At 39.2% G+C, this 12,776-nt stretch overlaps 1 protein-coding gene and 1 long non-coding RNA gene across 3 annotated transcripts in view; one reads left to right on the plus strand and one right to left on the minus strand.

Annotated features, from left to right (window-relative positions):
• Positions 1-2,315, plus strand: part of LOC116422589 — a 53,562-nt gene extending 51,247 nt beyond the window's left edge. The window contains exon 2 of the long non-coding RNA XR_004233246.1: positions 2,203-2,315. This is a non-coding gene — a long non-coding RNA (uncharacterized LOC116422589). The remainder of the gene's footprint in view (positions 1-2,202) is intronic.
• Positions 1-10,758, minus strand: part of RNF169 (ring finger protein 169) — an 83,469-nt gene extending 72,711 nt beyond the window's left edge. For both annotated transcript variants that reach the window (XM_031961401.1, XM_031961400.1), the window contains exon 1: positions 10,304-10,758. In XM_031961401.1, coding sequence (XP_031817261.1) covers positions 10,304-10,730 — 427 coding nt within the window. In that variant the 5' untranslated portion in view covers positions 10,731-10,758. The remainder of the gene's footprint in view (positions 1-10,303) is intronic.
• Positions 10,759-12,776: the final 2,018 nt, after the last annotated feature.

Here is a 12,776-nt window from a genome sequence, read left to right on the forward strand (position 1 = left end):
GCACATACAGGTCCCTTTCCCTTCTTTATGATCTCTTTGGGATATAAGCCCAGTAGTAACACTGCTGGATCAAAGGGTATGCACAGTTTGATAACTTTTTGAGAATAGTTACAAACTAATCTCCAGAATGGTTGGATTCGTTCACAACTCCACCAACAATGCATCAATGTTCCAGTTTTCCCGCATCCCATCATCAATAAATTTTTAAAGGAGATAGGTTGGGAGGCAGTAGTTGGGAGTGTAGTAGAGCACCAGCCCTGAAGTCAGGAGGATCTGAGTTCAAATCTGACCTCAGACATTTAATAGTTCCTAGTTGTGTGACCCTGGTTAAGTCAATTAACCCAAATTGCCTCAAAAAAAAAAAAATAGATTAGGTTGACTGACAATATCTAATCATTAGGTTTAAGACAGTTCAATGAGCATTTATTAAGTGCTCACTACATGGTAGAAATATAAAGATAATTTTTAAAAGTCCTTACTGCTTTGAAGGAGTTTTTATTTTATTGGTTCTTAAAAGCAAACTTCTTCTGAATCCATATGTAAGAAATCTGACCATGTACCAAATCAAATATGTATATTTATCTGTAAATTCTATACATGAATTACTGTACTGTTATGTACATTTAAAAACATTTGCAAAAGATACTAAAAAGGATGTTTAAAATGAAATATAGAACATTTTTATTTTATTTAATGGTAAAAGAATCCCTTTGCTCTCACCAATAATAGTATTTTAGTGATGCTAATTTATTGAGAGAATATGATTAAATGTTTATTGAGAAAAAAATTGCATATGTATGTCTTAAAGCAGAGATTTCAATGAAGCAGCACTTCTGAGTGCAGCCAGAACCAGATTAAAATGTAACTGGTAAATATTTTAACAAAATAAAAATGCAACAGGACATAAGTATGTGTATATACACATAGTGTTAATTTGTGGTTTTTCTAAGTCACTATATGGTTGGGTAGGGATCCTTGTATAGTTTAGTGTTTCCTCACTTTCTATTTGAATTTGACCTCACAGCCCTAGAACATAGGAAAAACTAATAGCAACAAAAAATGCCTAGAGTTTCCTGAATGGAAAGATGGCATGGTCAGCTTGCACTATGTAAAAATCACCTTAGCAAGTGTATGGAGCAGACTAGACTGGGAAGAGACTTAAAAGAGAAAACGCCATTAAGAAGTCATTACAATAGTCCAGGCAAGAAGTAATGAGAACCCTAAATGAGGGTAGTGGCTTTGTTAGGAGAGAGAAAAGGATGTATTTAAGATATGTGAAAACAGAAATGACATTTTGGTTGAGTGAAAAGTGCCATCATATTTGTAAAACTGGGTGAATACAAAGATGTTGATTAACTCAAAAGAAATAGGGAAGTTTGGAAGAGGGGTAGGTTATGTGGGGAGAAATAATGACATCTGTAGTACAAACTGTAACCCACTCATTCTTGCTCATCCTGTATAACTCATTCTGTTTCACTTGAAATGAAAAGGGGATGAGAGGGTGAACTGGGCTTGCTCTTCACAAATCATTGTCCTTGGGCACAAAGCTCACTGTCTGATGAGGGCATAGCAGAGCCACAAGGTGTTCATTAGAGAAGAAGGTAAAAAGAAATTCATGAGGGAAAGAGAAGGAGCACTTTTCCCCAGTGGCACAGCTGGTGCTGTGGAGGATCTAAGTTGTAGTGAGTTGTAACTGTCCAAGACAGGCACAAAAGAAGAAGGCTGAGAACTAGAACTGTGGGGGCAATTGGGGGATGGAGGGAAAGCAGTGGAGGAATGTTAGGTGATGATGAATTAAGAGTGGAGACAAGACCTACAATTAGCTATAAAAAAAAGTGAGATGTGACTTGTCTTCCCACTCTCCAAATTGATTTGACCACATATCCCTTGGGTTCAGGATGATGACAAGTCTGGAAACTATGGTTCTAAATAATGTACATATCAATAATAATTTTTATAGATAATTACTCATGAATTTCATTTTCTTTTGGACTGGTGTAGTAAACAATTTAACAAACTAGTATGACAACAACTCATTGGTGGATTTCATATGGTTGGTATTGAGTATTCACTATCATCTGAGGAGAAAGCAGCTATAAATATTTTTAGTGATAATACATATTTATTTATTAGATATACATTTAGAATTAACAAGATAAGGCCCTATCTTATAATTATGAGTGCTGTTTATTTTATTTGCAGATATAAGAATGATCCCCTTAAATAATTAGGAGGTATGCTACTATTTACTATCAGAAGTTATCTGTTACCCCATCTGAGTCATCTTTCCCAGAGCCAAGCAACACTTTTGGAACTCAAGTTTCAAAAAAGATTCTGCCTGGTCAGTGAAGCTGAAAGTAATAGCCCTTTATTTGCTTCTTTTTAATTCACATACGGGAAGGCTTAAATGCTAAGCCAACGTGTCTGGATTGGCAACATGGGAGGCAATGACAATGAAGAAAGAATCCAACCAAGATGCTCATCTGAACATCTCAAAGCCAAAGCAGGAGAAGAGATGGGTTGAGTCATGGTGTTGGGGAGACGTTTTTCTTTGAATATTGGGAAGTAAAAGGAACTAAAAGGTCATCTTGTCTGAGCCAATCATTTTTACAAATGAGGAAACTGATATCCAGAGAGTTTAAATGATTAACTCAAGATCACAAGGGAGGAAGTAGAGGCCCTGTATAGAGTCCAGCTGTTCTGACTCCAAGCCCCTCACTTTTCCCCATGCACCAGGCTAATTCTTATTCTTCAGCTTTGATACGTCTTGCTAAGCCAGGACACTAATGCCTACATAGGACAGAAAGACACCCTAAGCATCTCCAGGCTCCTCATTTTTGAAATCATAAGTGGAGCCCTGAATAAATAGGAACTGACCAAGAGAAGGGCCCTCCCCATCACTCCCTCTCCAAGCACAAGGAATAGGGACCTCCAAGATTCCAAAAAGACCAGGTGGGGATTCCATACTGGAGGAGAGAGAGGGTCATATCTACTATGAGAAGCTAAGTTCCAAAAAATAAAAACAAAACCCCAGAAGGTTGGTCTTTTTTTTTTTTTTTTTTTTTTTTTTTTTTTTTTGCTTACTCATCTTTTATAAAGAATACAAAGTTTACTTTCAGATTATGAAGCTGTGTTAATGTATTTGGCCAGTCATACTGAAGACTTGGTAAACTTGGTAAAACTATGAATTTGGTGCATCCATTCTGGGAAGCAATTTGGAATTATATAAATAAAATGTCTAAATAGTCCACACCATGTGACCTAGAGATTCCACTGCTAAGCATATGAACCAAGGAGATCAGTGACAAAAAAAAAAAAAAAAACTTCATATACACCAAAAATATTTATAGCAGCATTTTTTTTTTTTTGTGGTAGCAAAGAACTGGAAACAATGTAAATGTCAGTCATGGGGAATGGTTAAACAAACTGTGATAAATAAATGTGATTGAATATTAGTACGCTATAAGAAACAAGCATGACAAACACAGATAAGCAAGCAGAGCCAGGAAAACAAATATAATGATTATAACAATGTAAATGGAAAGGACAATCCTAAAACAACAGAAATTAAGTGTTACAAAAATATAAAGAATAAATTTAGTCTTAAAAAAGAGATATGAAAATACATTCTTTTACAGAGTTTGGGGTCCAACATTGTGGAACATTACATATAATGTCAGTTTTTTGCTGATCAGTTATGCTTAATTTTTTTCTCTTCCTTTTTTTCTTTTAAAAAACATTCCTAAAAGTGTACACAATAACAAATAAGATTATATGAAGATCAACTGTAATGCTCTTAAATGATTCCAGGCAATTCCAAGGAGACCTGGTATGGAAAATGCATCCTCATCCAGAGAGAACTATAGAGCAAAGCATAGTATTTTCACCTTTTTGTTTGTTTTTTTCTTTCTCGTGGTTTTTTCTCCTTTTGATATGATTTTTTTTGGTACAATAACAACAAATATGAAAATATATTTAAAAGAACTGCATATATTTAACCTATATCAGATTGTTTACTATCTTGGGGAGAAGGGAGGTAAGGATGGGAGGGAAAAAATTTGGAAAACAAAATTTTACAAAAATGAATGTTGAAAACTATCTATACATGTATTTGGAAAAATAAAATATTTTAAAAAACATTCTTAGTTATAAAGGATGGTTCTCAGAGATGAGGGGGACATAACTCAGAGATGAGGGGGACATAACTCAGAGATGAGTTAATGTAGAAACAAAAATATCAAAATCTATGAAAATAATAGAATTGAATATATCAATGCATATATACACATAATAATAATAAGCTAATATTTATATAACACTTTAAAGTTTGCAAAGCCCTTTACAAATATTATTACAACCACCTTAGGATATTAAGGACCATGCCTAGGTGAAGGGGCAAGTCAATTCTCAGAGAGCCTCCACAGCTATCAATCATAACATCTGAAGAAGTTGCAAAGACCCCTTTACTGACACAGGTGTTGCTTGTGGACTGGAAATTTAATAAATTGTAAGCAGAGGGAAGAGGAAGGAGGTCAGACAATGCAACTGCCTCTCAGTGGAGAGGTCAGAGAAAAGCAACTGCCTCTCAGTCTCCTTGTATCATCATCATCCACTCACATGAAGAAATCCATTCTACAGGTCTGAGTTAGACCTCCAGCAGCCACTGACAGATGGTTCCCATATTACAACACTAGGAGGTAGGGGCTATTGTTATACCCATTTTTCAGATGAAGAAACTGAGTCAAACAAAAATTATGTGCCTTGTCTAGCATCACATAGTGAGGCTGGTTTTCCTGACTCCATGCCCAGCATTCTATGCACTGAACCATCTAGAACACATAAAGAGAGAGACACATACACATTACTTATCAGGTGAGTCCTATCCATGCTCCACTTTATTCCCCAACCTTCCCCTCTATCCTGCCACAATCTCCTTCCAGTTCCATAACCATAATCAAAGCAATACTTTCACTGCTACTGGAAAGACTACCAAATCCTCCCTTAGGGCTCCATTTAGCATCATTGTAAATATCTGAATCAAAACATCTCTCTCCCTGGTCACTTCTCACCTATGTGTTGTATCCCCCATTAGGATCATTGAGGATAATTTCACAACCCTCCAATTCAGTTGAGACCCCATATTGCAAGCCACGGTCTAAGAAGCTGGGATGTAAACTACTCTATTTATTTTATAGAGGAAGGAAAGGGCTTGCCCAAAATCACATTGTAACTAAGTCCAGATTTGAAGGTATATTTTGAGTTAAAAGCCTGGTTCAAATTCTAGTTGTAGCCCTGGACAGTGTCTCTGAATTTTACAAGATACCATACATTCTCATTCTGTGACTCTTTACTAGGTCTTCATGTAAACTGTCCAAAAAGGATTTGCTTCCTGTAATGCTCTTAAGGCCCTTCTCTCGGTTTGTGTCTGTCTCTCTATGTGTGTCTCTCCCTCTCTCTTTCTTTCCTCTGTGTGTGGGTATGTTTGTCTAAGAAGTTTGAGGATCCATATACAGCTCTCTTGTCATTTGATATCTTTCACTGTATATTACCAGTCTATTTTGGGAGGGTTCATCTACCAAGCAGAATTTTAGTTTAGGATACTGGAAATTTCTGCTTTCAGTAACAGATTGGACTAGATTACCATGAGGTCCCTTACAATAAATCTATAACTGACAGGAAAATTGTTTAAAAATAGAAAGAACTAAAACAAAACAAAAAAACCCAACAACCTTCAGCTATAATAAATTAGTATAAAAACAATTAATCAGGATGCCATTGTATCACAGTACAGTACAATAATACTTTTTAATGACAAACCTAAGTTATAAAAAGACTAAATAGCATTCAATGTCTCTTTTTTAGAACACAGTGAAGCATTCCATGCATTTTAGCAAGATGTCCATCAAAAACTTTTGTTGAACATGTATCTCTGTGTCATTCCTTGCTTACCTGAAATTTGAAATGTTACTATATCTTTCAAGGACTAATTTATGACTTTATCACAAGCATGAGAAATAAGATGAAGGGGGTATAGTACAACTTAAGGAAAAAAAAAAAAAAACTGGTACACACAATGAGATAGATAAGCTTTAGTAATCTACCAAAAAATACATGTTGAGTACCTCCATTGTTTCCCTTTAGATGGCAGATAAACAAGGTGCTACTGTAATAATAACAGCTCATGTTTCTAAAACACTTCAAGATTTATATAAGCACCTTCACAATAATCTTTCATGGTATATAATTTAAATATAATCATCGTATTTTAAAGGCAAGGAAACTGAAGCTCAGAAAGGGTAACAATATATTTTTCATGCAATTATCAAATAAGCTTTATGCATCAATCAGATGTCATTCTTATGTTAAAAAATCCCCTACCCCTCCTTAGTTTCCTACCATATCTTCCCCCTAAAGTCTCTTTTTTGAGATTCAATCTTTTGCCCACTGTCTATCTCCGGGAATGAGAAATGTAGACTGGAATCAAAGTGTCAAGAACACACAAACAACCAAAAGATTGTGTAGTAATTTGTTCCAGGGTTATACTGATTCACGTACACAGTTTGCTCAAGCAAAATTAACCTGGCTTATCTGTAGATAAAAAGCTTCAACCCTCTCCTTGTGACCTCAGATTTCAGCTCTTCAGCCAAATATATTCTAATGATGTTAATAATATCAAAAGTCATCTTGGCTATTCAAGTCTTTTCATTCTGGCTATTTATTCAACTGGGGCACATTTACATGATATACAAAAACTACTTTCAATATTTCTTGCAATTTTACTTTGGGCTTCAAAAAGGAAATTGCCATTTCTAGCCTATCGGTGGGATAGTAACCAACTCACACTATTACTTCCAAACCAAGGAGCAAGTACCTCTGTTCCATTCTTATATATTACTTCTGCCCTACATATGCACTCTTAAACTCCAATTAAACTAGACTTCTCTCTGCCTACCCCAATATTTCCTAAAGCTGGAATATCTTCCAATCCCTTGTGAATATCTATTCATCCTTTAAATCAAACCTTCTTAAACTGTGGGTCATGATCACATATAAGGTCATGTGACTGAGTAAATGTTTGATTTGCATACCTATTTATATAACTATATACCCAGAACTGCATAAAAAATTCTCAGGCAAAAAGGAATCTCAAGTAGAAAAAGATTTGAGAGGAGAGAAATTTGAGGAAGGGAGACTAATTAGCAGGTTACTGCAATAGAAATGATGAGAGGTGAAGGTGGTGATGTGAGCAGAGGAGATAAAGTAGATTGCTAAAAATAATACTTGGTTAATTCATGGAAATATGCCATATGGGAAAGTCAAGTATAATATACCAACTGCAAACCTGGGTGACCAGAAGTATACTGATTCTCAACAGAAATAAAGAAGTTTGCATGAGTGGTGGGTTTGGAATCATGAGTTCTGTTTAAGACATGTTGCATTTGAGATGCTTATTACACATAAAGCTTGAAATGTCCAATAGACAAAGACTACAATTCAGTCTCCGTCTAGAGATATGTGGATTGTATATGACCTGTGAGTCGTTTGCACAGAGATGATAATTAAAACCCATGAGAGGTGATGAAGTCACTAATAGAGAAGAAATAGAAAAAGAAAAGAATGCCCACTATACATTTTAGGAAATGTTCACACTCAGGAAACTGTCTAACAAACAAACATACAGGGGAAAAATCACAGAAAGAGCAGTATCAGGTCAACTGTCAAATGTCACAGTAAGATCAAGAAAGAGAGACTGAGAAAAAAAAGCTATCATCATCATTGCTTGGCCTTAAAGATCTAAGAGAAAATATCTCCTCTTACTTCTTTTGCACATGAAGGATGACTACAGATATGGAACAATGTACATAACGTCAGATTTTTATAATATATTGTTTAGTCTTTCTGCACCTTTTTCTCCTTTTTCATCTGCTAAAAGGAATGGTGTACTGGGAAGATAGGGGGAAAGTACATAGGGAGAAAGTTGATGTAGAAAACAAAAGACAGCAATAATTTCTTACAAGAGATTATTGGTAACTTTGAAAGGAGCAATATCAGTTGAAAGAGAAGTCAAAGATGGAGAGGAGATTGAAAACCTGGGAAACTTGAAGAATAGTGATATTCCTGGTAGAAATATCAAAACTGAGAAGAGGGTAGGTTTGAAAGGTAAGGTAAATAAATGCCTGTTCATCAAGGTCTACTTACCCTTTCCAATTATCAGCTATCTATATATTATCTCTAATGGTTACAATTTCAAACTTGAGAATTCTGAAGGAAATGCAAGCTTAAAAGACTGCAGGAATAAAAACCCTCACTCTCTTTATCCCATATGACCTTTAAATAGCCATTAGAACTAACTTCAAAGGGAATACAGTCCCATTAACCACTTTCTAGAGATGTGATTCTAATTAAGGGAAGTATATTAAATGGCATGTGCAGTGGTAACATAACAATGTCAAGTCAAGCTAGGCTTTTAGGTAAAACCTCCCAAAGCACTTGAAAGAAAAAAAGAAGGTAGAAAAGCCCAAAAGGTGACAGGGGATTCACACTATTTAGATGAAAACAAAACACTGGATTCTGGGACCTGTAGTTTATATTTAGATTTTTTTCTTAACAGTATTCTCCTCCCTTTATGAAAATTACACCTGCCAAGGCTCCCAGCATGCAATAGCAACAGCAGCATTTGATACCCTAGTAGACCATTCCATAAGCTGAATGAGGGAGACAGCTTTTTAGCTACAGATAAGCCAAGTTAATTTTGCTTGAGCAAACTGTGTATGAATCAACATAGCCCCAGGACAAGTTACAACACAATCTTTTGATTTTTGTTTGTTCTTGACACTTTGATTCAAGTCTTTATTTCTTATTCCAGAAGACAGACAATGGGGCAAAAAGTTGGATCTTAATGGAGTGACTTTAAAGGAGAGAAATGAGGGGAAGATATCACCAAACTGTACCAAAGCTGTACAAAAAACAAAATTTCCAACGCTTCCAATCAAAAAGTTCAGAGTCCCATCTATGGCTCTAAAGAGCTTGCTTAATGTCCTCAACAATTCTCTCAACCCCAATAATTCTCTCAATCCACCACTGACCTAGAAGGGATTTCACCACTACCACCAAATACAATCTCCCTTCTATCCACAATGAACCCACCTTCTCCCAAATCCAATTTGTCCCTCAAGCCTATGAACTTCCTTGAATTTCCAATTTTCCTACACCCATGACAGATGAGCCCCCTCATTCCAAATTCACTTTATCCCCTCCTTCCAAATGTAACCTAGTCCTCCAGTCATCGTGGGTTCACATTTCTTCTTTCGCTCTCAAGTTCAGTCTGCCTCTAACTCATCTTGCATCCACATCCAAGCTTGTCCGCCTGGAGCATGACACTCTTCCCACTTCCCCCCCAACTTGCCCCTGAGCCCAAGTGCCCCCTATCAATCCCCAACCCCATCATCTCAAATCCACAGTACACACATACACATGCACACTAACTTCTAACCAACTCCCTAAAACCTCAAAGGCTCATGGTTCTCCACTCACATTCAACCTACCCACTAAATTCATTCCCAGTCCCAAACCCTTGCCCAGGGTCACTCTTCCTCTAAATCCAAAGAGCACCCTTACTCACAATGCCAGCAAGTTCAACCCATTCCCTGACCCATGATTACCCGGCAAATCAAATCTGACCCGTTCCAGGTCCAGGAGCTTCTCCTCTCCCCAAATCTGACCTGTGCCCCAATGCACAAGGCCTCTCCCCCAGAATGTCAATCTGTACTAGGAGTTAAGAAAGGAGATGGAAGGGGGGAAGAGGAAGAAGAGAAAGAAAGGAGGAAAAGGGAGTAGAAAGAGCACATAGAGTGGAAAAAAGGAGGAAGACGAGGAGGAAGAGCAAACTGAGGAGAAGAGGAAGCAGAACCGGAGGAGGTAGAAAGAGAAGCAAAAGGAGGGAAAAAAGGAAGGAGAAGGAAAAAGGAAGAGGAAGAAGAGAAAAAGAAGGGAAGAAAAAAGGAAAGGAAAGGAAGAAAAGGGAGGGGGAAGAAGAAAAATAACTAGGGATAAAGAGGAAGAAAAAGAGGGGAAAGGGAAGTAGAAAAGAGGACGAAAAGAGAAGGAAGGAAAGAAGAGGAAAAGGAGGGGGAAAGAAGGAAGGAAAAGAGGAGGAAGAGGAAGGGAGAAATAAGATATGGGAAGGAAGGAGAGGAGGAAGAGGTAGAAAGAAGAGAAATGGAGTAATAGGAAATAGGAAGGAGGAAACAGGGAGGAGGAAGAGGAAAAAGGGAAAAGTGGGAGGAGGAGGAAGAGCCTGCACCTTCCCCGACGGCCGCGGCCCGCTGCTCTTCGGCTTCCGTAGCCCCGGCTCCGGGGCCGGCCCCGGCGGGGTCCCCGTCCAGGCGGCGGTGACGGCGGCGGCCACGGTGGAGCCGCTCCCACAGCTCAGCTTCGGCCAGGCCGCTGGGGCGGGGGCGGGGGCGGCGGCGGGCCCGGCCTGAGGGACGGCTGCTACGGCAGCCGCAGCGCGGGCAGCAGGAGGGCCCGGAGGGCGGCCCGGGCCCGGGTCCTGGCCCCGCCTCGGCGGCAAGGGGGGCGCAGGCCCGGCCCAGCGAGTGACCGCGCGGCAGTACCACTGCCTCAGTCAGGCACCCGGGGCAGGCCGCCCCAGCCGCGGCCGTTCCCGCTGCTAGCTCCTCCCCGCCGCCCCTCCGGCCCCGCCGCCTCAGAGCAGCCGCCGTCGCCATCTTGTTTCGCGTTTGAAGGGAGAGACCGTTGGGGGCGGGAGGCGGGTGCGAGGAGGGGGCGTGGCTGAACTATTTACATATTCATTAGAGGCCCAAGCTCAGTGGCTGTTTTTTATCAGCGAGAAGAGAGGGGATGAATGGGCGGGGCCACATCACGAGAGGTGTATGAAGTCTGAATATTTATAAGAGGGCATGACTCACACTCTTTGAGACCCACTTTTACCCACCGAGACAGGAAGTGGAAACAAAGTGGGCGGGGCCTTAAGATTAGGGGACGGTGCTATATCTACATATTCAGGATACTCCTTGCCGGAGCTGCAGGAGGGAAAAAAGAAAAAATTGGGGAGCGAGGCAACGCCGATTTGCGTGGTGCTTAACTGCATATTCATAAAAAGGCAGGGCCCAAGTGTACTGTGGCCACGCCTTCTGAAGGGAAAAGATTTGATAGCTATTTCTGCATATTCATGAGTTGACCCCACTCTTGGGAACCTTTTGGGGACTGTGGGGCAAGAAGTGATCTTATAAATATTCATAAATACCCCTCTTGGCTCCGCCCTTGACGCGCTCGTCAGTCCCACCTAGCCCTGGCGCATAAGCAATTCCTAGCCAAGTCTGGACCAACTTAGGCAAAGCGCAGCTAGTGAGGAGAGGAAACATGGTGTTAGAGTAGTTACCTCGAGCTTCTTCAGACTGGAAGCTCGCTGGCAGGAATGCGAGTGTCAGTCCGTTATTTGCTGGTTGGGGAACTTTAGGAGTACCTCTTCCCCTTCTTCAGTTTTTTTCAAGTGAAAAATGGAAATAATCCCTTCCGTGGCAATTTTAAGGAAGGTGCATTAGAGGCATCTGCCTTTATTACTAACTGAGACAATTTTCAGCAAGCTTTAAGCCAAAACAATGCTATTGTCCTCTGAAATAAGGAGACAAATGAGCCACATGCGAGCTTTAGGGACTTGAATTATCTAGATAATTACCTCAGGTCCCCTTTGAGGATGTTTCCCCTGGGAAATTGCCAGAAAAGATCTATCTAGTCAACCTTGAGGTATTTTTGTCTTCACTGCCTAGTTATTGATCTGTTTTCAATTCAAATCAACACATATTCATAAATTCCTAGGCGATTTGGCAAGAAAATTGCATCTCAAAAAGGGGCTTGAGTACTTAGTTGTGAGGGTCACAATATGTGTATACATGTGTATAATGCTAGTCATTAAAACTAGTTCATTTTTAGGATGAAGTTACTATTAAAGCAAGCTGAAAAATGATGAGCTACACTGCTTTGAATAGAAAGAGAGCTCTATCTGAAGTCCAGATAATTGAAATAATTCCTTCATTACTTCATCAGCTATAAGCCCCATGGCATGAGGAAGGCAAGGAAGTAGAGGAGAAAGGATATTGGAGAGGCCCAGATTCAAAATGTCTCCTGACATTTACTAGCTGTGTAACTGTGAGGATATCACAGAGCTTCCTCACTTGGAAAATGGAAAAAATACCTGAAGTACCTGCTTTATAGAGTTGCTGGGAGGATCAAATAAGATCATTGATATGAAACTCTTTGAAAGCTTTAAAACATTCCTTAAACGTCAGTTATGATGATAATGAAGATGGTGACTGTTTTCAAATATCTAATCTAAAAGGTATTGGACTTGTTTTCTTTAGCCTTGACAGAACCTAGAACAGCAAATAGATGTTTCAGGGAGGGAGATTCAGGCCTCATATCTGGAATGATTTCTTAAAAAAAAAAAAAAAACTGCAAGAGAGGAACTGGTTTCCTCAATTCTCACTGAATTCCTTACCTTTCCATCTCTTTGAATGACAGAGGCATCCTGAAAAACTGACAAACTTAGTCTTTTCTTATGTGTGGAATAGGAATAATAATGCTTAGTGGGGAGAAGAGTGCTAACTACTCTTTTTGAAAGAGAAAAAACCCACCACCTCCAACAACAGGAGTAAGAATACTACCTGACCTCATTTCTAAAATATATAGAGAATTGACTCAAATTTATAAGAATACAAGCCATCCTCCAAATGGCAAGTGGTCAAAGAAATTAA

This window comes from Sarcophilus harrisii, chromosome 3 (assembly GCF_902635505.1).
Source record: "Sarcophilus harrisii chromosome 3, mSarHar1.11, whole genome shotgun sequence".
In the NCBI taxonomy this organism is placed as follows: domain Eukaryota; kingdom Metazoa; phylum Chordata; class Mammalia; order Dasyuromorphia; family Dasyuridae; genus Sarcophilus; species Sarcophilus harrisii.